The sequence below is a fragment of the Manacus candei genome, unplaced genomic scaffold, assembly GCF_025592945.1.
Source record: "Manacus candei isolate 608988 ecotype Guabito, Panama unplaced genomic scaffold, ASM2559294v1 h1tg000092l, whole genome shotgun sequence".
Lineage (NCBI taxonomy): Eukaryota > Metazoa > Chordata > Aves > Passeriformes > Pipridae > Manacus > Manacus candei.
The window spans coordinates 80,341-106,785 of NW_026138140.1; the positions used below are offsets into that span (position 1 = coordinate 80,341).

At 45.1% G+C, this 26,445-nt stretch overlaps 3 protein-coding genes across 21 annotated transcripts in view; 2 read left to right on the top strand and 1 right to left on the bottom strand.

Moving 5' to 3' along the window:
* Positions 1-16,390, top strand: part of LIN54 (lin-54 DREAM MuvB core complex component) — a 41,840-nt gene extending 25,450 nt beyond the window's left edge. For 3 of the 6 annotated variants that reach the window (XM_051768156.1, XM_051768161.1, XM_051768160.1), the window contains exons 3-14: positions 331-451; positions 3,181-3,323; positions 4,730-4,888; positions 7,223-7,439; positions 8,164-8,237; positions 8,389-8,586; positions 10,385-10,476; positions 11,717-11,788; positions 14,183-14,285; positions 14,478-14,615; positions 15,322-15,524; positions 16,092-16,390. In XM_051768156.1, the coding sequence (XP_051624116.1) occupies positions 331-451; positions 3,181-3,323; positions 4,730-4,888; positions 7,223-7,439; positions 8,164-8,237; positions 8,389-8,586; positions 10,385-10,476; positions 11,717-11,788; positions 14,183-14,285; positions 14,478-14,615; positions 15,322-15,524; positions 16,092-16,293 (1,722 nt within the window). In that variant the 3' untranslated portion in view covers positions 16,294-16,390. The remainder of the gene's footprint in view (positions 1-330; positions 452-3,180; positions 3,324-4,729; positions 4,889-7,222; positions 7,440-8,163; positions 8,238-8,388; positions 8,587-10,384; positions 10,477-11,716; positions 11,789-14,182; positions 14,286-14,477; positions 14,616-15,321; positions 15,525-16,091) is intronic. The other 3 variants (XM_051768157.1, XM_051768158.1, XM_051768159.1) reach the window with 3 other exon arrangements.
* Positions 16,391-18,847: 2,457 nt separating this feature from the next.
* THAP9 (THAP domain containing 9) lies at positions 18,848-24,796 on the bottom strand. 2 transcript variants are annotated; one of them, XM_051768162.1, is made up of 5 exons: positions 24,594-24,738; positions 24,310-24,505; positions 24,000-24,216; positions 23,224-23,374; positions 18,848-22,340 (listed from the first exon to the last, which is right to left on the bottom strand). In XM_051768162.1, exons 1-5 carry the CDS (start codon positions 24,671-24,673, stop codon positions 20,405-20,407), a joined length of 2,580 nt encoding a protein of 859 aa, XP_051624122.1. In that variant the 5' UTR covers positions 24,674-24,738; the 3' UTR covers positions 18,848-20,404. The 2 variants fall into 2 exon arrangements, with proteins under 2 accessions (XP_051624122.1, XP_051624123.1); XM_051768163.1 differs by having other exon boundaries at positions 22,278-23,099; positions 23,183-23,374; positions 24,594-24,796.
* A 137-nt stretch (positions 24,797-24,933) lies between these two features.
* SEC31A (SEC31 homolog A, COPII coat complex component) overlaps positions 24,934-26,445 on the top strand; it is a 42,146-nt gene continuing 40,634 nt past the window's right edge. For 3 of the 13 annotated variants that reach the window (XM_051768024.1, XM_051768025.1, XM_051768027.1), the window contains exons 1-3: positions 24,934-25,120; positions 25,373-25,652; positions 26,184-26,266. In XM_051768024.1, the coding sequence (XP_051623984.1) occupies positions 26,188-26,266 (79 nt within the window). In that variant the 5' untranslated portion in view covers positions 24,934-25,120; positions 25,373-25,652; positions 26,184-26,187. The other 10 variants (XM_051768020.1, XM_051768028.1, XM_051768033.1 and 7 more) reach the window with 6 other exon arrangements.

Sequence of the window (26,445 nt, forward strand, 5' to 3'; positions counted from 1 at the left end):
GAGTTGTGCATTTAATTTTCATATTTTTATGTAGACCAACGGCATGTAAGAAATAATTTTGGCATCTTCAAGATGAGGTATGTTTGCACAGAGAGATATCTTTGTAAGGGATATGACTATCCTACTCTGGTAGCTGGCTTTCTGAAGTGTCGTGGATAATATCCAAGCTCTTTCCGTAGGGAGAAATGGAGATGAAATGCGAGATAAGCAGTTATTCTTCTAATTATGCGTGCAAGTATTGCCCTTTTTATTTTTAATGTACTTAACAATACAGTGATTTAGATCCAAAATGCTCAAGTTACTTTAGATCTTTTTTCCTCCATCTTTTAGATTGCGAAGAAGACCCGAACCCCAACTTCTGGCCCGGTGATCACCAAGCTGATATTTGCAAAACCAATCAATAGCAAAGCTGTTACAGGGCAGACCACTCAAGTGTCACCAGTCATTGCAGGTTGTACTACTTTGACTTGTTTTGCTTTACCTTTTTTTGAAGGCTGTTCAAAGAGGTGGTGATTGTAGAAATTTTTTTGTCTCAACTATTTTACTGTAGTTTCTGCCAAAGTACCTCAAGCAATGGAAAAAAGAGATCAGAGCATTTTATGGGTAGGAGCAGATAAATGCAGTTGTTGATACCTTTATACTTAGCTCATTTAGAATAATCTTTGTAATTGCAGAGTTGCTTTTACTGCAAGATGCTTTTACTTTATGGATTTTGAGGAGGAGAAAAAAAATACCCCAGAGCCACAGAAAAGACTACTTGCTAAACAGAAAGTAATTGTAGAAACATTATATAAACACACAAGGGGGAAAGGAGACACGTGCTGTTGTATTACTTTAATCTGCTTATAGTTGGACTTAAATGTAATACATGCAAGTAACAGGAAAAATGTTTGAGTGAAATAAGTGAATAAAACTGTGTGGTTTCTATTAAGTCACTCACCTACTTCTAAAATAACCATCTCAGAAGCGTCTAAGAAAGTAATTAAGGCAAAAAAGAAATTATTTTTCTCATTGGAAAAAAAATCTTTGAATCCTTAAAAAGCCTAACCAACCATAGAACAATAACAAAAGCACCACCAAAATGAAAGAAAAAACCCACAGTGTAATCATTTGTTTATTATGGCAGTGGGACCAACGGATCTGTTGCTGAATGCATCACAGCAGGTATGCAAACATCCTAGACATGTAAATTATCTGAAAAGGACAAATGTAGGAAGCCAGAGTTGTCTTCAGAGCTTTGAAGGATGTCTTTAACTGCTTCCAGATTGAACAACCCAAGTAGGCCTAAAATCTTTGAACAAAGATATTGTTTAAAGGTATATTTAAATAAATTTGTTAAGTCTTTACAGAACTGGGACTTGAGCTGGTTTTAGAAAGTATGTAACTGTCTCCTGTATTCAAAACTGATAGGTACAAGTGAATGGCGTGTAACTGAAACATAATCTTTTTCTTGAGTTGTCAGGCTGCCTGCAGCCCGACCTATGTTTCAAGTGAAACAGGGATTCCCCACCCCACTCACCAATTTGTCCCCTTTCTCAAATAATTCCCTACCAAATATACGGACCTGTGAATAAGAAGATTGCTGTGCCTGCTTAAATATTTGAATTAAGCTGTCTTTATGTTAAAAAACCAAACCAAAATCTAAACAAACAAAAAACCCAACCCAAAAACATTAAAAACAACTTGCAGTTTTTAAATCAATATTTTGGAAAATCTAGAGTGCCTGTACCTGAACCTGTGAGAAAAGCATCACTGGGAGGTGAAGATGCTTCACTAATCAAGAGGGAACTCTTTTTAAACATCTGCCTTTCCTCTCACCATTCCAAACAGCCAGCACAGCTTGCCAGCGTTGAGAGGTTGGCATCATTTTAGGGAAGGTGTAACATTTGTGTTTTCAGTTTCAATTTTGTTTGCACGTTTTCCTGAATCCGGTAAATATTTTTAGTTGCCTGGGAATTCCTACAAACTGAGGTTGAAGTTGTAAATTTGAAAGACTTGTCAATATAAGTAATCAGATTATGTTCAGGAAGCTGATGCCAAAAGGTGCAGAGGAGATGTAGTAAGAAAGGGAAAGCTTTCACTAGGAAAATAACTCAAAGCATTGAAACTGTAGATGATAAAATTCTCACTGACTCTGACATTCTTTGGGTTGCATGTGGCTTTAGCAGCTGCTGGCAACTATCTGTGCTGTTAGTTAGACTGCACAAAAGTGGTCATTTTAGAGCATGTAGACCTCAGAGGAAATCAGGTTTCCATGAGGACAATGCTTTTTCTTGTTAGTTCCGGTTGACTTTAATTGTTATGCCACTTGATTTTGGATGGAAAAGTTATACTGGTGTGTGTCTCTTATTTTTATAAATGTAGTACAACAGAATGGGTGACAGACAAGCTATGACAGAAATGAGTCTGAACCAAAGTGCAGCAGAGGAAAGCTCAGTGGTCAAGCACTCTCTTGGAAAGAAACATAGAAAGTATGAAAAAAAAATTATCTGTTTTCCATTATGGGAGTTTTGCAATATTCCTGAGACTGATTTCATGATTTGGCGCTGCTGGTTTTGATGTTTACTGTTCTTTGGCACGGTAAAACCGGATAGTTTGTAGACTCACACTACCACCCTTGTTTTCACATGTGTGTCATATGTTCTGTTGGGCAGTGAAAGAAACAACCACCAACACAGAAGAAAAAAGCCAAAAACCTTAGAGTTCAGTGTAGAGAGATGAAACAACTTCTTCTTGGCCACTGTAACACAGCTCGTTTTTGATGGTTGAGGTTTTAAAAGGAAGTAGTCCCCCCCCAGATGCTCAGTTTCTCCATCCATTGGCAGCAGCCCAGGGACTTCCTAGGAGACTGCCAGCTGGCTGGGGGTTTGTGTGCAGCAGAGGTGTATTGGAGCTCAGGATGCTGTCCTGGCTATAAAGAACTTGCAGCTGAATGTCACAGAAAGCTCAATGTACATTCTGGCACTTTTCAAGCCCAAGTAACAGTTGTTTTATTTGCAATAATGCCAATTATTTTCTTCTTTGATGCTAAATCTAACTTAAAGAACGCCAGTGTCCTTCGTACCAGGTCGTACACTCTCAGAAGTAGGGATCACTTGCACAAGATGCAGAGAAAACTTTACTTTAAAAGTCAACATGAACAGGGATAACTGGAGCTGATGGTATCTTCATTGTTTGTAGGTAGGGTTTTTTCCCAGTCTGCTCCAGGGACACCACCAAAGACAATAACGATCTCTGAGAGCGGAGTCATTGGATCAACTTTGAGTACTACACAACAGACACCGAATAAAATAGCTATCTCACCACTCAAATCCCCTAATAAGGTAAGGACCTGTTCTGGCTGCAGCCTTCTACCCCTCCTGCACAGGGTCTGAACGGAGCTCTCTGTGTCTTTGCTACAGGCTGTTTATTATCTCTCCTGAGATAATAAACATATCTCCAGAGTCCATAAAGGTATCTCCAGAGTCTCTGTTGCACATCACGATGCTCTATGGTAATACCCTGAGTTAGATTTTTGCAATTGGCTCCCATACTGTCGTTTCAAGTAAATATGCATTACTGCATTAGTTTCCCATTCCTGCCATTTTTTGCCATTCCCTAAGCATCCATTCTGAGAGCAGCTGTTCCCTCTTAGCCAAGCATTCAGACTATTTTTAATGCCTTCATGAAATGTCAACCAGCTGTTTAAGAGGAGACCTTGATAATATTAATGGGTCAGCACTTATTAACCACTGCCTGCTACTACATAGGTAATTTAGTCTTCCCTGATCGCTCCTGAAGTAAATGAGATTTGCAATGGTCCGTGACAGATACAGAGCTAGAGATTGGCAGAGGTCAAGGCAACACTGGTGTTTTAGATTTGATGAAATTGTCTTGAAAAGAGGAGTATTGCTGCAGAAAGGAAGGGAAGAGAACAAGATGCATAGTGCGTGCAAGCTAAATATCACACATAAAAAGTAGAGTAAGAATAAAGAATTCTTTTGGTTTGGCTGTGCTTTAATGATGTAAGGTTATACAAAGACTTGTGTTTGGCAATTCTTAGTAAGGTAAGCAACATGAAGAAGAAGCTAAAAAAAAACATAACTGTAGAATCAAAATTAACAGTGAGTGTGAAAAGACTCCTTAGGGTTACATCTCGAATTTGCTGTAGATAAGTAATTCTAAGTGTCTTTTAAGCACTTAGCAAACTCTTTCAATAACTGGGATTTTTCTTAAAATGTAAGGAAGTTTAGAACAAAAAGTAGAAACCCTGCCTTTGGAGGGGTATGTCTGTATAGAATAGAGTATTCAAACACTGCATTCTACAGAAATGTGGTCAGATGACTGGATCTCTGTGGGAATCTGGAAAGTAGATTTAAAAATACTGATGTTCTTATAGTTTGACTGAATTGGCAGTATAAGGTGAGATTTTTTTTCTTTTTCCACAGCTCTTCTTTAAAATTTCTATTTATGATGTACCAATTATAAAGCTGTTATTTAGAAAATCCAGATGCTGTGGTAGGTTTCTGCATTAGCCTTTTGGTGCTGGAAACGAGCAATGCCTTCGAGTTTCTAAGGGTCTGCTGTTGTTGCAGTTGGACTCGTGATTTGAGATGAAATACAGTGCCCTCGTTCAGAGAAGGAGCTCTGTGACCTGGTGGAGAGCTGTACTTTCATGAGAAGGGGAATGTGTATGTACAGGGTCCTGTACCCTGCCCGGGGATTTAAACTGCTTCTTTGTTTTGCCAAGCAGCTAACAGTGGTGTCAGTGGCCTCCCAGCCTCCCAACTCCCCCCAGAAGACGGTGGGCGTCCCACTGAATGTAGCGTTAGGACAGCAGATCCTCACAGTGCAGCAGTCAGCACCCTCCTCCCCTGGGAAGGCTATAGTCAACCACACAACCACCCAGGTACACACTGACTTTCCTTTGTCTTCTAGCGTGTCTGTGTCATTGCTTGCTGGAAACTGGAGTGCTGGATGGCAGATTGGCAGTGGTCAGTCTGAAGGTGTTCTTGTAATGGTGTTTGCTTAAGAAGTGGCAAAAGAATTGCCCTGGGGAGCACAGACTTCGTCAATTGAGGGGCGCAAACCATTGCAAGCCTGTACAAGGACATGCTGTTAGAAAGCAGCTTTCCAGCCTGGAAAGCTCCACTTGGTGTAAGTTCTTGTCTCTGTGTACTGAATCTCCCAGGTCATCTGAAAAACTCCCGATGACACGGGCAGGAGTTCTTTGGTTCTCTCTCTTCTGCCGGTGTTTCTCTTCCACTGACTAGGGGTGCTTTCCAGGTGTTTCTGAGGTTTGCAACAATTGAATTCATATTCCTGTGGTAGAGGAAAATACACATAAGTAAGACACCATGGTATGGAGCCTACAGAATTAGAAATTGTTCATTATTCCTATGTCTCATTTTTAGAAAAATAGGGTTTTCCATAATAGCTTTTATAAATTGATTTACATTGATAAATCACAAGACAAAACTGACCTTTCTTACAAACTGCAGTTGTTACTGTTTTCCTGTTTTGTAATCTTGGGTGAGTTTTTTTTTTATATAAATATCTGCATTCCTGTTTTGGTGAACATGAAGGGATGTGTATGTCTGTAAATAAACAGAGTGCGGATAGAGCAGGGAACGGACACAGTTGCATGTACAGCATGAGACCAGAGACTCAGACAGACTTTGCCAGCCTTATCTTACTAATACAGGTGACAACTGGAATATGGGGATGTGGACACCATCGAGATTTGAATTTTACTTTTTTTCCCCAGATTAAAAGTGGCAAAACTGTCCTTTGATACAGTCATTGAAAGGTTGTCACTCTACTGCAAGCACCCTAAAAGTAGAGAGTCTGTGGGCTATACATACTGGGTTCTGATCCAAAGCTGTCTGACACAACACAAGGGTTTCACCTGTCTGCACTGGGCTCAAGAACATGCCTTTAGAAGAACTGTCACTTGAATCTTAGAATTTTCCCAGTTGTCCTTGGATGGCAGCCTCTAATCTGAGAGCTAGAGAGAACTTGGCTCATACTGGTCTCCCTTTGGTAACACTTTGTCAGTGACTGTGCTTGCAGATAGTACTTATTTTGAATTGCTCTGGCTTGTTACGGTTTCAATGTATTAACAACAAAACAAAAACAAACAAAACAAAATCCCAAGAAAACACCTTTTAAAAGACCAGACTTATATATCCAGTGAAATGTGTGCAATTTTGAGATATCATTTTTGTAGTTGCTGAAAGCTGGGGAGCTGGGAAAATGTTCTCATAAGAATTCACATCATACTACCAATCAAATTTAATAGTAAAACTTAAGGACAATATGTTTAATATCAATATTAAAAGATACTGAGAATAAAAAACTGAACTTCAGAAGGAGTTAAGATGGAAGAAGAAAAAGGAGGAATAAATCAAAGTTCGAGGTCGAGCAAGGCTGGAAAAAGAGGCTGTTATCAAACCAATAGGCTTATGAATGTGTATAAATAAAATAAAAACTTGTTATTAGTTTAGAGCTTGAGAAAAATTGGAAGGATGAATTCTTTCAAATTCCAGGTATACCAGTACTCCAGCTGTGAGGTAGTACAGGTCTGCTGAGCTCCCTTTCTTTCACCATTTTGCCTTTTTTCTTAATGAATTTGTTTTGCTACTCCTCATTGTTCCTGCTTTTTTCATTTCTCAGCTTGTACTCTGTTTCTGATGTCTGCCAGTTTATGGACTCTGTTCCATTTTCTTCTCAAGGGTTGCATAGTGATTTCTGTGTATTAATCACAAACTGTCTTAACAGAACGTATCTGTACCCACAGAGATAAATCATACTGCAGTCCAGCACAAAGAGTTCTGCAAGTTCTTACCATGTGCTTTTATTAGTAGAAATATTTTTAGGTTTGGTTGTTGCTTGATTTTGGAATACAAACTGAATAATGTTCTGGGTAGTCACCTGAAATAGTTTTGGCAGACATTGTATCTGGGCAAGTGGACTGAGTCACCCTACACATGTAAATATTAGTTTATTCTGGTGTTTGGTGTAGAGCATTGAAAATGGAACTGAGTTTGCTCTGAGCTGTTGAGAGGCATTTAATCTCTTCACATCTGTTCTACTTTTGAAAGCAAAAATGGGGGCAACTGACTTCTGTCTCAGGGATATGAATGTTGTGGTAGTTGCTCACTAACAAATTGAGGAATAAGCATGCTGATGTTCTTTCTGCCTGTGTACAAGTAACTTCATGCTGTCTGTGTTGGCTTAACAGGCTGTGAAATCAGCAGTGCAGACCATTACTGTAGGAGGAGTGGGTACATCTCAATTTAAGACAATTATTCCTTTGGCAACTGCACCCAATGTTCAGCAGATTCAGGTACCTGGAAGCAAGTTCCATTATGTCAGACTCGTTACTGCCACAACAGCCAGTAGTTCAACCCAATCAGCCAGTCAAAATCCCAGTACGAATACTCAGCCTCTTCAACAAGGTAAGTGCTGGTGTTAATGTATTGTCTGAAGCTTTTATTGTTTTGGGGTTTTTTTCCGTGTTTGTTTTGCAAGGATTAAAATGAATACATAACAGAAATCTGTGAAGACTGCCAGCTGTACTTGGTTTTGTGGTAAGACTCCTATAAATGTCATTTTGCTGTTACTTACGGTTTGTGTTTGGAAATGCCCCTTTGTGTCAAATTGCTCTGTAGTTGGGCCTGAACTCTTGGAGCATTTTAAGTTGCTTTTACCTAGTTTACCAGATTGTGGGGCACTCATGGCAACTCCCACATCCTCGTATGAAAAGTGTGATGGCACGACAGCCCACAAACTTATTGCCAAAACTTCTGTATGGTGAAGATCCTTCCATGTAAATTACTTTAGAAGTGCCAGATGCTTCTGCTGGTTTCTGTTTGTGCTTTCCAGAGCTGTGAAGGAATAAAAGATTTCAAAGGGAAAAGGGATGTAAGAGAAATACAGTATCCAGAGGAGGTCTGCACCCAGGCTGCTTTTTAAGCCATTGCTGTGAAATGTGTGTGCAGGCTCTCATGCCAAATACTTGTTTACAGGGGCGTTCTTTAGACCCAAGTATTGTATGCCATGAGTTTGGGCAGTGCATTGTTACAGCACCTCTGCATTATGCATATGTGAAAGTCTGAAGGACTGAACTGTGGACTTTGAGTGAATAATACGTGTTAATGTGATGTTGTTTCTTGACACCAGCGAAGCCAGTGGTGGTGAACACGACCCCAGTGCGTATGTCAGTTCCCATAGTACCAGCACAGACTGTGAAACAGGTGAGCTAAGTTTTAAAAGGCATGTTCCTGACTTGTTTTGGCTGAGCGGGGAAAAAAGTCTTGCTCCAGCTCTGTAATGAAATGTTCATTAATAGAAGTGCATTTTGGATCAGTGAAACACTGATTTCATAAAGACCTCTTCTCTCTCCAGGTGGTGCCCAAACCAATCAACTCAACTTCACAGATAGTTACTACTAGTCAGCCCCAACAAAGACTTATTATGCCAGCCACTCCACTGCCGCAGATACAGCCCAACCTCACCAACCTCCCACCAGGAACTGTGCTGGCACCAGCACCTGGCACAGGGAACGTCGGGTATGCCGTCCTTCCAGCTCAGTATGTCACACAGGTATGGTGTTACCCGGAGATGTGCTGCTGTTGTGGGACGTACTGCCTTCCCCTTAAAGGTTCTCACTCCCTGACTGTCACCTGATGCTGAGGCAACAGTTTCTTTTAGGGACCCCTGGCAGAATGAGGATTGCACTAAATCAATTACAATTAAAGGTTTATTTTCTCAACAGGATTTTTTTATTAGCGTAGCATAGAATTTATAATCAGAATAGCACAGTATTTCTATAAGCAGAATCAGTGCAGCACCATTCTGAGTACCACAGTACAGAATTTGTAACACAAACTTATAATACAACTTATGGTTCTAATGACCTAGATCTCAACTTAAAATTTCTAATCACCTAGACCCTCTGCAGATAGGGTCAGATCTTGATACACAGCTTGCCTCATCAATTTAACATTCATAATCTAAACTTGAAAATTGTACAGAAAAGTACAAATCACTCGGCCCTCAGAGGAAGCAGATGTCAATGGAGGTGACCCTGGCCACTGTGTGCTCATGGGTCTCAGCAGCAGGTCCAAGCCAAGTTCCCCACTTAGGACTTGGAATTGCTTGGTGTTACAGACTGTGTTCTGTGTGCTGTTACACTTCCCTCTTCTGTGACAGTCATCACCGCTACCTGGATGGGTGCCTGAGACATTCACAGTCAGAAAGGAAGAGAGTTACTGGCCTTGTGCCCAGGAATCCTGAGACCTGTAGTGAAGGGAAGAAGAAATCCTATTGCTTTGTCTACTTGGTTCACAGGGTCTGATAATGAGGAGAAAGGGAGTGTGTCTGTGACCCACTTGGTCACAGAGAGTGGCTGCTTGCATTACAAAATGGTGTTAGTTAATGCCAACACATTGGCAGGGGTCAGAAACAGGTGGTACCAGTCACACCAATGCAGATCTAGGGATTAGATGTTGCTCTTTGCCAAGATCTGACCAACAATCAATATGAAAAGCAGAATAAAGGTAAGGTTCTGCTGAAGGCCGATGAGTCAGTTTGTAGAAACAAGGACTCTGATAGCTCATGGCCTTGCTGGTACCAGCCTCCTTTCAGGTTCCCTTCTGGTTTTGTCACAGTTGCAGTTTGACCCTGAGGACTGTTACTGTGTCCTTCCACTCTACTTATACAAATTTTACTTTAACTAATAGTATTTGTTGGACCTCTTCTCTGAGGTTTTGTGTTCTGGTCACAATCACTCCCCTTTGCCTGGCCCCAGCAGGTCCATATCTGGAACCTGTCCCAGCAGGAGGAAACAGCTGCATGTAGGTAATACTCAAGAAGGTAGCCCAGAACAGTGTTGTTTGGCAGGTTCTTAGGAGGTTTGGGTTTTTTAATGTGACAAATAAACTGTGGGTTCAGGTATGCAGGAAAGTTGGAATGCAAACCATGACTCACTTTAATTCCATATTAAGTGGATTGTATATAAAGGAAGCTACTAAAGTAATTTGTGCAGGAAGTGATCCTGCTCTATTAGGGGCAGGGTTGCTTGGGAGAAGAAGGGAGAAAATTAACATGTTTTTAGGAGCAGGAACTGGTTATGATCTGAACATTCTGTGTGTTATCTCTGTCATCTCTATGGCTCTGTATGTATGACACTGTAATTGAGAACGAAAATATAATCTAAAATAATATTTTTACGCTAAGTGTGAAGGCAGGAGGTTGCTACCTGGGTCCAAGTTCTGTAAATGTTTAAAACTGTACTTAAAAGCAAATTATTTATATGACAGTATCTGGATAGCTAATTAAAAGACTAACCACACATCCTTAATTTCTTTCATGTCACACATTAACCTTTTTGTTTTGTTAGCTACAACAATCATCGTATGTATCTATAGCAAGCAACACTGGCTTCACAGGGACATCTAGTATCCAGTCCCAAGCACGGCTGCCATTTAATGGGTAAGTATTTTGAAAAACAACCCCAAACCTGTGGAATAGGCTGCTTAAATGAGCATCTTCTTTCATTTCTATTATAAAGAAGGGTGGGAGGTGAGGTGTTGGAGTTTGGTTTGGGGGATTTTCCAAGAGGCTTAAGTAAACTGTGGTGTGGTTACTACCTCTGACTAAAAGGCGTGGATCTCTCTGACAATTGAGCCAGTCTCTTGATCAAAGCTGTGTTATCCTTTCTGTTTTTTGAACTCGGGTAGCAGGAAGTTGACCCGAAAGCTCTGTGTTGCTCACTTTTTTTATTTTGTATCATCACCTGGGAGCTACAGGCCTCAACTACTCCTCAGCATTACTGGAAAGAGGTACTGGACAACATATGAGCTGGATGCTTAGCACATGCAGAAACTCAGCCAAACAACAAAATGGATCCTGATAGGAGGCTTTGGGTTTTTTCAGTCTTGCATTTTTCCTTTAAGGATGAAAATAACAGCTAACATGTATTATTTTCCCTTTGCCAATCCAGCAGGCTTAGCTGTTCTGCACAGGCCTTTTGTGTTATTGTTTGCTGGAAACGGTGCTTTTTGTTGCTGCAACCTCAACTGATGCAAACTAATCCCAAATCCAGATGCAGCCATTCAAATGAACGGGTTTGATTTAATCTCCCTGGTATTACATGCAGAAATTGCTGGATACGGACGGAACAAATCTCATCAGAAGTGATTAGTGTCACAAAATCTGAGTTTTAAGAGCAGTTAAAGACTGTGTCTAATATAAAACTTATAGATAAACTGAATACTGATTTTGGCTTGCTTTCCCATTATTCTAGAGTTTTTTTGGTTTGTTTTTCTTTTTCTTCCTAATTCCAACTAGAACAAAAGAAAAGGCCATGATCGTGTTGTGCAGACCTTGACTGGATCTAGTCCCACTGCATTTAGAGGGGTTCTGGGGACGGTTTCCCTGACTCCAGTTTTTAGTTATGATGCTTCCTCTAGCTTTAAGCCTCATTTCTACTTTAGGCATGCATCCAGGTTTGCAGCAAATAATCCATCTCTTTCTGGGTTGGAAAGGCACTGTATAAAGGACTACATAGAATAGTTACTTAAATGCAGTCAGCCAAAAAAATAATGCAAGGGGAATATAAAGGTTTTTTCAAAGTTTTCATTATGAGCTACTTACTTAAATTTAAAATAGGAAGAAACTGACAAAACAGTGTTTGTGTATAAACATATAAATGCCCTTTTTCCCCCCGCAGAATAATTTCTTCTGAATCTGCAAACCGCCCCAGGAAGCCTTGCAATTGTACTAAATCTCTGTGTTTGAAATTGTAAGTACAGCTTGGTATTGGGGATTTTTTTAAGCCTTAACTTTAACATCACAAATGTATGCCAAGTATCAGAATATAAAGTTTTTAAGTATGTCAGAAATTTTCTGTCTAGATGCTAATTTAAGGTTACCGTTGGTAACGGTGGAGATGCTGCAGAGCCTGTGTAATTCTGCAACTCCTGTCAGCTATACAGGCCCTAGCATTTTAGAAATGTCTGACTTTGCAGCCTTGTTGCATGATGAATCCATGAAGCCATTCCACTCAGCAGCTCTAGTTGCTTTGGTGTTACCATGAGGGAAATGGCATCCCATGGCATCATCAGTGGGCATTTACTATACTTCGGTGAAGCACATCAGTAATATCATGCTGGTTCGAGTACTTCAGCAAATTTGGGCTCTGTATCTCTTAGTAAAGGACTGAATAGACAAGTGATTCTTCACTGATAGTCTGAGTCTTTCGTATCTTTATGAGATATTTTGCTGTTTCATTTGATGTATTTGTAAGAATTTGACATAAAAGCATTCTAAGCTGAGGACAGTTTCCTTATTGAGGCAAAGTCAGTTTACCGATATTTTTTGGACAGTAATGGAAGAAGATACTGAAATTAATCTGTGGTTCCCTGAATCCTAGACAATGAGTAGGAAATCAGGGGTGTGGCACTCAAAGGGGAAGTGATGCAGCAGTATCTGAACCCAAGTTAAGAAACGTGTTTAAACTTTTAAGCTTGTGTTTCTTTTTGTGTTAGTGCATCCCATCTCTATATGGGGAGGTGTGCCCTGTGCTTTTTTTATGTCTTTTGCATAGAAGACATGGCAAACAGGAAGTTGTGTAGCTGTTTTTTCAGATATTTCACACATATGAATGACCTCATAGTGCCCAGTATGTGTTAGATGTGTGGAGTTTTCCACTTGTTTTAGTTTTTGATGCTATAGTGCACTAGAATTTCTGGGAGAATAATGGCATCACTGGTGATATTTCACACCTTCAGAGTGCTTTGGAAACAACCTTTTCTTGTAAATTGCTGTCATTATACCTTTAAGTGGCTAGGCATTGGTGGAGAGCAAATGGTTAAGTCACTCTGGCAAAGGTGCTTTCTTACTAGTAAAACTTCTTCCTGTCTGGAAGGGGAGTTGCTTTTTCTCAAATGCATGTTGAAGGTAGACACATAGCCTGTTCTACAAAGAAGTAAACTCAGTTATTTGTTCACTGATGTTCTGTTTGTTTTGGAAGCCAGGACCATCCCACTACTGAATTTTAGACAGGACAGAAGAGAAAGCTGTTACAGATTGTAAAAGCTTTTGATGTAGTTTGTCCCTGGGACCATTCAAGATGCTAAAAATCACCAAAACGCAGTGCAGCCAGATGAAGGCTTGTAGTTGACTCCAGGGGAACCCTAATCTAGTTCTTGTAGTATTGTGCTGGGCAAGACACAGAAAGCCAGTTTTTTTTAGACTCCGAAAAATGAACATATGCTCCCAGCAGGATTTGAAAAGCAAGTGAAAAGGATCAGTAGTTTTTAGCTATAGCTTGGAGGTGGTACTGGAAGCATTGAAACATGACAGTTTGTTGTGGCCTAAAGCCATGTTTGAGCTGGAGATTAATGTGGTACTTCCACGTATCAGACCTGTGGGATTGGTGAGATCTTGGTTTTGGTGGGAGGCACCAGAGGTACATAAGAGGCATGGCACTGTGATTGGCTTTCCCTGTCCATGTTTTGCTGCTTTTTATTCATATACTTGTCCCTTTAAAAAGTCTCTGATAACTACAGCCTTATCCTCATTCAGATCCTTCCCCTAGTTACCTGTGCTTCAAAGCCTCCAAGATTTACCAATTGTTATTCCTTTTCTATTCTTCCATCCCTGTTTTGATGAACTCTGTCTCAGCTCAGAGCTGCAAACAGTGTATGGGCAAAACTAACCAAAAAAGACTCGTTGCTGTGTTAGTCAGTTTGCCTGTTACCTGGCACTCCAATTGCTTGCCTTTTGTTTCAGCAGCATGAGAGTTCCTGAGGGCTGGCTTGGACTGGCTGAGTCAGGAGCTGGCTGTGAAGTGGCTGCAGCAGGATGGCCCTCAGTATGTAGGTGACCCAGGAGTCACCCTAGAAAAAAGTCTCCTTAGCTTTTCTTGCTGCTGTGGGGACCTGCGCTATGTGAACATGAGCTCAGGTGGGCACCCTCAGTTATACCTGTGTCTTTAGACAGCACCTAGACCTGTGCTAGAGGATTTTGGCTCTGCAATGAACCTGGTACTGCTTGTACAGGTGGAGTTGAGCACAGGGTGACCCTTACCCTTATTAGTGCATATTGCCGGAGTAGGAACTTCTGCTGCTGCCACCAGTGCTAACGTCAATGTAATGGTCAGGATTACAAACACCTTCTGCATCTTCTGTTTCAGGTATTGTGATTGTTTTGCAAATGGTGAATTCTGCAATAACTGCAACTGTACAAATTGCTACAACAACCTGGACCATGAAAATGATAGGCAAAAAGCAATAAAGGTGAGGGGCCTCTTCCCCTGCCCCCGGGATGAAAGCTATTTAGCTTATGTCTCCTGAAGCTACAGAGCGGGGCAGAGTGGGTGTATAATGCCCTGATCTCCTCCCACATGTGCAAGGCTTAAGTTCTTTTATTGCACCTCTAAATTCTGATCCCTGCGTGCAATGACTGACCCTTTGGGTCTGCATTAACAGGCCTGCCTCGACAGAAACCCTGAAGCCTTCAAGCCCAAAATAGGGAAAGGAAAGGAAGGAGAGTCGGATCGGAGACACAGCAAAGGGTGTAACTGTAAGCGCTCGGGATGTCTCAAAAACTACTGCGAATGTTATGAGGTATGAAACATTGTCTCATTTTAAAGATACTAGCTTTTTCCATTTAGTGCAGTGACTTGCTTTGTCTCTTGTTTGTACTGCTATAATGCTTTTTCTTCTTTTCTATTGCCATAATGTTACCTCTTCTCCCAGCAGTTTTCACATAGAAATCCATGTATATGGCAAAACTGATCACTGCTGTCGTGTAATTTTAATTTTAAACAATGTAGCAACTTCAGACTCCAGCTTGGATTTGTTTTTTACTGAATAGCACTATTTCCTAAAGAAATCTACTGCACTAAGTCCCTAGGAGGAGTTGAATCAGCATCCCATGCATGCTCTGGGATAGAATGTGTCTGTGGAAGTCAAAACCAAAAGTTGTTGTTACTTCACCTGCTAACTGATCAGTCTGTGGATGTAGAGACAGTGGCAGACTGACTTCTCTCATAGCTCAACCCTCTAAATTCCCACGGAAACTGGAGGTTGGTGAAGAAAGGGATGAGTGGGAAACCATTGATTTACATTTTATGCTCTGTTATTTGATTCAAGTATACATTCTTGGAAAGCATCTCAGCTTGAGGTAAGAATTTAGAGAGAAAATTACTGCTTGGGGGTTTCTTCTAGTGGCTAATTAGTACGAGATTAAAACAAGATCTTTTTGTTGTGGCTTGTCATAAAAGGGCTCAAGGTTGCAACAGGTCTCTTATGGGTTTTTTGTTTCTTTCAGGCAAAAATCATGTGTTCTTCCATATGCAAATGCATTGGCTGTAAAAATTTTGAAGAGAGCCCAGAGCGGAAGACGTTGATGCATTTAGCAGATGCTGCAGAAGTTAGAGTCCAGCAGCAGACTGCTGCAAAGACCAAGCTATCTTCTCAGATCTCAGATTTGCTGACAAGGCCAGCACCAGCACTCAGCAGTGGTGGTGGGAAGTAAGTTAATGCTGCACATGTTTAAGTTGTTTCTAGTGTGGGTTTTTTGATGTACGTGACAGGTATGCCCCTGTCATCTTTGAATCTTGTCTGTGTAAGCTGTAGAAGCAGGAGCAGTCAGGTGAATGGAGCTTTTTTGTTCCTGCCTTCTGTGGGACCTGGGGCATGCCAAGCTTAGCTGTAACTAAGTATTGTCTTCTCTTCGTTGCCTGTGTGCTCACAGAAAGCACAGTGCTCACAGAAGTACAAGTGCCATTTACTGAGAGGATGTAATCCTTGAGCTACCCCTGTAGTAAAAGCTGGAGAATGGTTCTGTCTACCTGGGCATTTCAATGACTGTTCCAAAATGTCCATCAATGGAGGCAGGCACCAAAGGATAAAGGCCCACCAGTTCATTTGACTGTTGTTAATTGGGGCTTATTCACTCCCTGTAGGTTGTCTAAAGGCTCTTGGAAGCAATGGGACAAATGAAATCTCGCCAGCCCTTGTACTAAGAAGTTGCCCTGTCCCAGAGTTAGGTGCCTTGTGTATTTTTGCAGAGACTAAGGGGATCTTCCTTTGTTTCAGGCTGCCCTTTACATTTGTAACCAAGGAGGTGGCCGATGCAACCTGCGAATGCCTTCTCGCGCAGGCAGAGCAAGCGGAGAAGACGGGCAAGTCCAAAGCTGCAGCGGAGCGCATGATCCTGGAGGAGTTTGGACGCTGCTTGATGAGGGTTATCAGCTCTGCAGGGAAGTCCAAAGGTGACCCTTGTGCCATGAACTGCTGACTCGTGCACATGAGCCGCAAGGAAGCGGACTGAAACAGAACACTTAAGGCACAGGGACACTTTGGTGTAGCATAAAGGATTTAATAATATTTGTTAATTTGGTGCTTGTTGTAAATTGACCCATGTAAGATTGAAACGATCTTTTATAACAAGATGTAGAGCCTTTTAAATCTTAGCTAAATCCTCTTCTACTTAAGACAATGCCTAAAGGTCAATTTTTCTTCCCAATGTACAGCTTTTACCCTGGATTTCTTAAAATTAGATGTGTTCTCCCCTTTCCCCAGAATAATTGTCTGAAGGGCATATATAAATTATTATAATATATATTATTTACGGTGTATGAATTGGCATCACTTTGTGCATACAGGAAAACACAGATGATGTCAACAGCTGGGTCATGCTTTTGGTGACAGACCTGTAATAAGGAGGTACCAGTGTATCCAAGATAATTCTGAAAGGAAGTATGTAAAAATGAGCATTCAACTGGAAGGTAGTACTTGTATTTAGGACCTGATGCAGCATGTTCCTTTAGTGCACGGAGCACTGTGAAATACCTAGGCAATAATGCAGAGGGGTCGCTTGCAGATTTAGCATTGAGCAAGTTGTGGAGAATCTGGCTGGAGTGGGGCCCAAGGAGGTTAGAGGAAAATGGAATTAATGGGAATTTTTGATAGGAATGTGGCTGAGAGCTCAGGTGTTTCTTAAGCTGGAACTTGAAGGCTAAGACAGTGGCCTGTTCTCAGAAGTGATGCCAGGTGGCAGCAATGCCGTGATGCCAAACTGTCTGCCCAGCGTAGTGTTACCTAAGTGTGCAGCAGGTGGACGCTGTTGCTTAGGTGAAGATTGGTTTTTCAGAGGCCTGCAGCAGCCTAATCCCTCACTGGAAGCAGGGCTGTGCAGTCCATTGTGTTTTCTAGGATCAAGCTGTAGCCCTGGAAGTTGTTTAAGCCTGAGAAGCTGAAGTCATGGGAGATGACAATCTGCATCTGAATCGACTTGCAAATGCAGGTACGGATCATGTTCAGCCTGGCTGTGGGTCTTCAGGATGCTGCTTCTCTATGCCTTGGCAATTTTCTTGGCATAAGGGCTTTTTTAGAGTTGTTGAGAATAATTGTGAGAGCTGTGATCAGAGAATATACTAGCACAGAATCAGGATTGCTACGAAAACAGACACACAGATCCTTTTACACTAAATGGGGGGGCAATCAGCTATAGCTGGGTATAGACTAAGGCAGGGGATTTTTTTCAGTATTTGTTACAGGCAATCTCAAATCACATTTTTGATAGTGGAACACATTTGCAAATTTAACTTGGTAGGTTACTTACCTATCGTGAACATCCATTAACCATGTTTAATCACAGGCATTTTTATTACCTGTCTCACTGCAGCCTGAACTAGCTATGTTTTTCCAAAAGGTATTTTGTATTCCTTCTATTAAAACTGTAAATACAGAGAAATGCAGCAGAGCTCTTTCTTCAGGTTTTCTAGCAGGGCCAGGCTGGGGAAAAGTAGGGCCTAGGCAAACCAGCAGCAGAGATATGTGCCTATGTGTGTGAAGGCAATAAATAGGATGGGAGGATGCTTCACCTCACAGCCCTGTGCACTGAGCAGAAGGCCCTTGACCAGTGCCTCCTCAAAATGCCTTGGAGGCATGAAAGGGCCTGGGAAGCATCCAGCAGCAGTGCTGGGCCCACTGGGTGGCTGTTGCAGACAGGGCTTGGCCTGCCAGTCACTGTCTGAAGGGCTCTGTCTGCCATTAACATCTCCCTGAGCGTCAATACCAAGTATATTTGTGCATATCTCTGAAAAGGGAATCCTCCTCTTGTGTAAGTAAATGCCATTTTTCTCATGATTAGGACTTGGATTTACTAAAAAAATCAGTGCAGTAACTTTACCTGTAGATAGTGCGGATATTCTGTTTACTTCTAGTGACCTAATATAGTATGTCCAGTAAGATTTGTATAAATGTAAATTAGTGTAAGTGAATAAAGTAATACCTACTTACGTTATTTTTCGAACAGATTGCAATATGCCTTTTGTTTAGACTTCAGTCCATGTTAATTTTGTATATATTCCGTGTCCTACTCTAAATTGCACCTTTTGTGATGTGTATTTATATACAGTGTGCAAAAGCACTTGTGAAATTTAGATTACAGTTGTAATTATGTATGATGGCATTGCTGGAGAATATTTTGCTTGTAAAGACTTTGAAGGTGCAATCAAATGCTCTTAGTTCTTCTATTTTGTTTTGAACAAGCTTTCTCAAATATTAAGCTTGGATTCCTCTCTCCCTGGTGTAGAGTGTATGAATTGGTTTTTGTACTTCCTTAGCCATTTGCATCAAACTGCTGGACAAGATTTACAGTCATCCAGTTCATCCAGTTAAATAAAAATAATTGGGAATGGGGCAAGGGTTCATTTTATAGTTGTGTTTACATCCAAAAGTAGAAAAATTAAATTTATATTTACAAGACCTATTCAAAAAATACACTTTTCTATATTGTACAAATAAAACAGTCAGATAAATCACAAAAAATAAACATTTATACTATTCTGTAAATACGATTTTTTTTGCACTCCTTTTCTTCAGCACTGACAAATACGCAAGGTTTTTCACTGAAATATCAAAATAAATTGTTAATACTAGGTCCACTTCTGATGCAAGTACTGACTTGCATTTTCAGTATGAGACCAAATTCTACCAGAGATAAATATCCCTTGGTTAGTGGTATATTGTCATGCACAGCAATCCCAGTCCATAACTACTCATATTGGGGCTGGAGGTACAGGCAATCTGAGTGTTACAACAATATATGATTGCAACCAATCTAGCACTGGGATTTTGGCAGCATTTTTCCACTTGTTCTAAAAATCATGTGTGTGTATATATATATATATTGAAGGGAAATAGTTTTCTGCAAAGTATGTTGTAGCTGGAATTGGCTCCATGACAATGATGGCTTCAACACAGCTTTTTGCATAGGTAATTGGAGTGGAAAAAAACAGTCTAAAGGTTTTAGATTGTTCCTCCCAGCAGTGATTGCATGAAGTTCTGTGGTGCTGCAGCTCTCAAACCGGAGCTTGAGGAATTGAGTGCAGCAGTTCTGCTCCCACGGTGTGATTAGGACTAAAGAGAGGAGGAAGAACCCGAACCAACCAGGGAGAGTTTCGTCAAGTCACTGGTAGGCAGAATGGCACCTTTAATTATTATTCCTGCCCTAGGACATGGTGGATCACCATTTTTCATCCCATCTCCATCATGAGGAGCTTGAAAGTAACTGAACAGCAAGTTTGGTGGGAATTAGTTGCCTTCTGTCTCTATGGATGCAACTGCTGTTCTGCACAGTAAAGGGATGCCATTTAGTAGCAGTCATGCCAAACTTTGTTATTCCTGGTAAAGCGCTGGAGGCAGTTTCAATTGCCATGGAAATGAATTAACTGAAAAAGCCTGTCCTACTTGATGGCATCAAAGCTGTGACTCAAGTCATCAGTGGAAACATCAAAAGGAGACTCCCTTGTGCCCTGGGCTGCAGGACACAGTTGAGTTTGCGTAGGTGAGCTGATGGGGCCACGAAATGGGACCTGAAACACTCGCCCTGCTACAGCACACCCAGGTACAACTTGAGTGCCGCTTTCTTTTCACATCTTTATTTTGCTTTTAAGGTAAAAGCTCTTCAAGCTTTCTTGCCTGTGGCTTTCATAAAGCAGATCTGTTTTGGTGAAATCAAATTGCCAGCACACGTGATCTCTCCCAGCCACCCAGCCACATGGAATACGCATCAGTTTTCTCCTGGCAAGAGCGCTCACAGCATGGAGCCACCCAGCACCTCCAGGGGACACTGCAGTGTCTCCTACCACTGTCCCAGGCACCTCAAGCAACCCTTGCTCATCCTGACCTGCCACACAAGTTTCATGAAGTGTGTGGCTGCTTTGCAGGATCAGATAAACCTCCTTGATTTGCTTAGTCAGACTCTGATCGGGTGCTTTGCTGTGGCATCACTGCTTAATACCAGTTTTGGTGGCCAAATCATGGGAAGACACGCGTTGCCTAGATCCAGCCATCACTGAGCCCCTCAGCAGGGCACAGCCATCCTTGGAACAGCAGAGTACTCATGATGCCACATGAGTACAGCTTGACTGACAGCTACCCCGTGGTGATGGAAAGAAATGTCTTTTCAATCTGTGCCTTCCACAAGGGTATTTCAAGTTCAGGTGTTGCGCAGGGTTTGTTCTCATGTTTAAGTAACATCTTGTTATTTTCTTTAGTAAAACTGTGTAGTGGTTGTTGATGCTCAACTCCCCCTCAAATAAATGGTTTGTGAGGGTGGGGAAGAGGGGCCTTTCTCCCAGAAGCTCCTGGAAGACTTTCTGTTCTAGAGACGAATGCCACAGCTTGGTATTTTTGTTACCGTACCGCTTTAGGACTCGTTCCGAAATGCTTGCTATGCAGTGCACGCTTGCCGAGGGCAGACTCACTCTGCCTAACTTTTTTACGTAGAGCACTGACCTGCACCTCAGCCTGCTCTCATCTGAGTCAAAGAGGGAAGCGAGACAAGCCTCGCATTGCAAGTCCCAGGCCAACTGCTCAGCCACGAAGCTGGCGGCGCAGGTGACGCTCCATGCGTGGAGTGACAGGTCCGTCAGCGCGTTACTCAGCGCGGAGCTGTGCAAAAGGAGGCCTGCGCAGAAGGGGTACTCCGTTGCCAGTGCCCTCCCACGAGCTGGGTTATACTGAGCACGAATGCTGCCCAGGGTCAGATCTCTGCTATGAGACAGGGATACGTCCAAGGAGCTCACGTTGCCTGAGCCACTGCCGTGTGGTGAGCCTGGTGACAGGCTGCAGCTGGCCAGCAGTTTGTGATAAGCAGCCTGGAACACAGTGCAGGTGGGGCTCCCACTGGTGCCACAGGCCTGCTGGAGGGCCCTGAGAAACAGCTCCAGTGGGTCCAGGCTGAAGGCGTAGGTCTGGAGGTGGTGGGAAGGAGTGCCTTCTGGACACATGTAGTTGGAGTAAAGCCACTTCAGGCTTTCAGCATTGAGCAAGAGACTCAGAAATCCTAGTTTGCGTTTGCTCTTAATAATGTATCTCCCCACAGAGTCTGTTAAGGTGACAAAGAAGCTCTTGGCCTCATTGAAGAGGTTGCTTATTTTGGTGTAATTTCCAGCCAGCAAAGGCACCTTCAGTCCTTTTCCATAGGGACCTCTGCCACAAAAGACATCGCACAGAGAGCTCATCAAACGCACAAACTTGACAGTGCCACTGCAGTTCTGAAATGAGGCCAGGCCCAGCTTCTGGAGGTGTTCTAGGGCATCGGCAACACCTTCGCTGAACAACAGTGTAGCAAAGTTGACCTTCAGGTGGTAACTCTCTTTGCTCCCAGATCTGCCTGAGCTGGGACTGCATGGCTCCAACACCCTCTGCTCCCGCAGAGCTGCCAGCTCCACCACATGCTGCCACCACATGGTGTCACTGAGCCACTCTACTTTCTGGAAGCACTGCAGAGCATTCCTTATCAGCTGAAGGGCGTGACAAACATCAAAGAAGTATGTGATGCTGTGAGCAGAACCAGGCGGATGATGGAAAGTGCACCGAATCCTTTCGGGATCCATCCTGATCCCCAAAGCTCTGGCGGTCTCAGCACCGCGAGCAGAGGCACCTGATGTCACAGCCAGGACCGTGATCCCAATGTTATTCAGCTTACTGATGGTCTGATGAAAGAGCTGAGCAAGCAAGCGGCCGGTCATGCTGTTCACAAAGAAGTAGCCCAGTGGAGCTGTCCAGGGACTGGAGATGCCGACTGCCATGAGGATTATTGCTTCCGAGGCCAGCGGAGCCTCATCAGCATCAAGGATGCCTGCTCCCAGGTCAACAAAGCCTGTCAGGCGCCTGGTCTGTGGGTCCCACTCCTGCTGCTTCTGCAGGGACATGTCTTGTACCATCACAGCACAGTAGCAGTAGGCCTGATCCCCCCTCTCCACCTTTTCCTGAAGCCGGAGAAAAATGTCATTGCTGAAGCCTGCAGCAGCCTCGTTATTAGACAGCCAACTGGAAAAAAAAAGAAGGATGTGATTCTGAGACGTGATTCTGAGAAAGCTGAAGCAACAGTCAGCACCTTTTACCCCTCAGGATGTGGTCAGCCATGCCTGGACTGCAGAGCAGGCTGACAGAGTGTAAAACTGGCAGCCCTGCCTTTCTTAGTAGTGCAAGTTTGTTTTCTCACATCCTAGTGATGGGAAGCCAAGGAAAGCACCTCGTATAAGATCTCATGATAACAGGGAAAAAAAAAATTACACCACAGAAGTGCAAATCAGGCTATGTACAGGGCCAGCAACACTTGTCTGCTCTCCTTCCCAACTGGCTTTCTCCACACCGGACACTGTAATCCAGTTTGGAAGATGTGAACCCCTCAGCAGTCCATGTGGAATGCTACTCTTCCCAATACACTATACCCTATCCACTATCTCCTGCCACCCCTGTGAGAAGATTCCTTGGAGGAAGCTGTGTAAAACCCCCACAGGCTGGCATGGACAACGTGTGTATCCCTTGAGCATCCCCCAGCTGCCCTACAGGAGTCTGAGGCTCTAAACCTGCAGGGGGAGAGTTCCTTCAGCCTTTGTTTTGTCTGTCATTACAACCTCTTGTTGACAGGTCTGACAGCACTTCAGGTAGTAAATTCTGATAAGCAGCCTGGGACATAGTGCAGGTGTGTTATTCTTATGCTGTGTCCCACATGCAGGAACACATTCCAGCTCTCTGAGGGCTATCCGTGTTCCTTGACATCTGCTTTCCACTCTGCTCCTGTTACTAAAAACAAAGCAGGGAAAATTACTACCGTTGAATTACTGCTCTTCGGGACAGATCTGTTACACCTATTCCTACACGAGTACCTGGAAATACATTCAGAATGAAGGAATGAGTAAAAACTTGCTTTGTCAGGCTGCAGGGATGAGGGAGGGGAAAAATCTTCCGCAGATAATCATAGGCCTTAATATGGTAGAGGTGGAGAATACAGGCAAATTGCCTCATTTCTGGTGAGTATTCTGCCATCTGCCTCCAGCTGTGCAGCTCAAAAGGCAAATCTGCTCGAAAAGAAATCACAAGAGATCAGCTTTAGTGAAGCAAATAAAGGGCTCATAACAGAGGGATGCGTGATACAAATACACTGCAGAACACAAGGCAATGGGGTGTGGCCTCTGGAACCACTCGGTCCTGAAGTCTGGTGTGAATGTCATTCTGCAGTTTTGAGTAAAGACTGTGAATCTCACACATGGGTGCTGCTTAAAAACTGACATAGTAAGTAAGAAGCCAGCAACTTACAGCTGAACTCTGTGATTTGAAATGGCTTCTTCGGGTTAGATCATCAGTGTTAACAGAAGCCACTTCTGGGCAGCACAAAAGACAAGGTTTTCCTAGTTAAATACACTCTGTTCTTGAGTCATGTGACAACTGAATGGTGGCACAGTTTGATTTAACAGCCTTGGTTACAGGCCTGACCCAGCCTCAAGCAAATGGATTTTTGGGAGAGACTTTAATTCTCTGTAGGATTGGTGTCTGCATTCCGGACCTAGAGACTACAAAGCTAGGAGGTCCTAGGAGCCTAACAGTCGGGGATTACCAGCACCATAAAGTCAAGCAAAGACACAAAACCGGGATGAGGGAGCGAGCACACGCTCTGTCTACCTCAGCCAGCGTCCCTTGCAGTACCTGAAAACTGCGCCCGCAGCAAACTCACGATTTCCTCAGGAAGCTGCCGCTTCTTCACCAGCATCCTGAGGAGGCTCGCCACGGTGCGCGGGGTGTCCGTGGGGCGGCCCCGCAGGCTGTAGTTGTGGTCCCCGCCGGGGGGGCCGCGCAGCGGCTGCTTCAGCGCCCGCACGCGGGTCCTGCTCCTCTTCCTCCTCCGGCCGGCGCCCGGCGGCTCCTGGCGGGGGAGGGAGAGGGAAGGTCACGGCACACGGGGACACCCGGCGGGGAGGGGGCGCGGGGAGCGCGGCCGGTACCGCCCGCACCGCACCGGGGGCAGGAAGCGGGAGGGCACGGCCCCCCGCCGCAGCTTCCGCCGCAGCCCGAAGCGCTCGAAGTCCCCCTCGGCGAAGTGTCGGGAGCAGAGGATGGCGCCGGGGCCGGGCCGCCACGGCCGCCGGCTCTGCGGGTCCACGCGGTTCACGGCGCGGATCCACGCGCGGCGCTGCGCGGCGTCCACCGGGAACCTGCGGCAGACGGAGAGACCGGGATGGAGGGAGAGGGACGGCGGGGAGCGCGGGAAGCGCGGCCGGGGCGCAGGGGGCGCTGGCTCACTGGTGGAAGGAGACGCCGCGCTCGCGGCTCCGCGCGCTGTCGCGTGCGGTGCAGCCCAGCGCGGAACAGCTCCGCGTCATGGCGGAACCGGCGCTCGCCGCCGCCGCGCCCGCACCCCGCGCCGGCCCGCCCGTTGGCCGCCACCGCCCCGCGCGCCCGGCCCGCCCCCTCCCCCATTGGCTGGCGACGCCGGCGGACCGCCGTCCCATTGGACGCGGCGGCGTCTCCGCTGTCCAGAGGGCGGGACCGGGAAGGGAAGGGAGCCAACCGGAAGCGGCGGCCTCGGCGGGCGCAGCCAGTGGCGAGCGGCGATCCTCGGGGCCAATGGGAGCGGCGCTCCTCACCCCTATATATATATAGCGGGGCCAGGCGCACCACCCGCCATTCCCGTTGTAGCGCCGTGCCGGTAGGGCTGTCCAGTCCGGCCTGGGCTGCGCCCGCCCCGGCCACGCCGTGTGCCCACGCAGCGGCCGCGGAGCCCGGCGGCGGGGAGCGGCAGCGCTGCTGCGCCTCGGCTGCCGCGAGAGGTGGGTCCGGCGCTGCCGCCCCCCCGGCTGTGGATGCCGGCTGGTCTCTCCCTCGGGCTGTGCCCCCCGTCCCGCCCCTGTCCGATGATGAGCCTCACTGCTGTTCACATCCTGAGCACGCCATGATTACTGCCCTGGAGCTGAGGACAGGCGGCACCGCAGCCCCCGCGCTGCCGCCGCTTCCCCCTTTCTCATCGCCCCCCCTTCTCCGGCTCCTCTAGATCCCCTAACTCCTGTCTCCCTCTCCCCCAGGGCCCATGGCTGCGCCTGCCCCGAGAGACGCGGCGGACAACCCCGAGGAAGGAGGCGGCTGCACATCCCTATCCATACACACACACACACACACACACATCACACCACCACCACCACCACACGGTCCCTTCCCGGCGCTTCCCGCCGCGGGAAGGCGCGTCCCCGCCGCCGCCGCCCGGAAGGCGCGGGGCGCGCCCGGAAGGCGGTGTCGGCCGGGGGGCGGTGCCGGGGCTGCCACGTTGGAGCGGTCCGGGAGCGCCTGAGCGCCGGGGACGCGGGGGTGAGCCGGGCAGCGGGGGAACCTCGGCTTCCCGCTCCTTTTCCCTTTCGGCTCCTGTGGGAAGCGGGGCATGGGTGCCAGTCCCGAGGGTGAGGGGTGTTGAAATAAGACCCAAAAATGGGCTGCTTGAGGGTGTTTGGCGGCAGGGCGTCCAGGGAGGGTCTTCTCGGGAGCAGGTTTGTTTGGTGGGTCAAGGCAGAGAGCTGCTGTAGGGTGGTGGATCCCTTGGTGCTGCTGGAAGAGGGTTTTTCGCAGCAGTTGAGGGTTTGCCCCACGTTTTCCTGTGTTGTGTCCAGCAACCATCGCTTTCCCCTACATGTCGATGTTACTCTGCCGACGGGGACTTGTTCCTCCCCTCCCCCCCGGGTGTGCTCTGGAGAGGATGGCTGAGGTGCCTGTCCGTGGGATATCTTTAGGAGAACAGTCCCTCTGGCAGCTCCTGCCAAGTCCTGGTGCAGCAGCTGAATCCGTGGCAGTGCAGCCTCACCGTGCTCCGCTTAAGCATCACTTTTCTTGGTCTTTATTTTTTAGCAAAATGAAGCTGAAGGAAATAGATCGTACTGCCATGCAGGCATGGAGCCCTGCCCAGCAGCACCCCATTTACCTGGCCACAGGTGAGTTTTTGGGAAGCATGTGCTGACAGACCTTTGGCTATGTGCGGTAGCTGCCATTGAGTGGCCCTAACTAAAAGTTGTAGAAGTTACTTTGTGTCCTGGAGGCTGGAGCAGGGTATAGGTTGTGGTGTCTTGAGTAGAGTTCTCCAGCTGTGCCAGCATGAAAACATGCTTTGCAT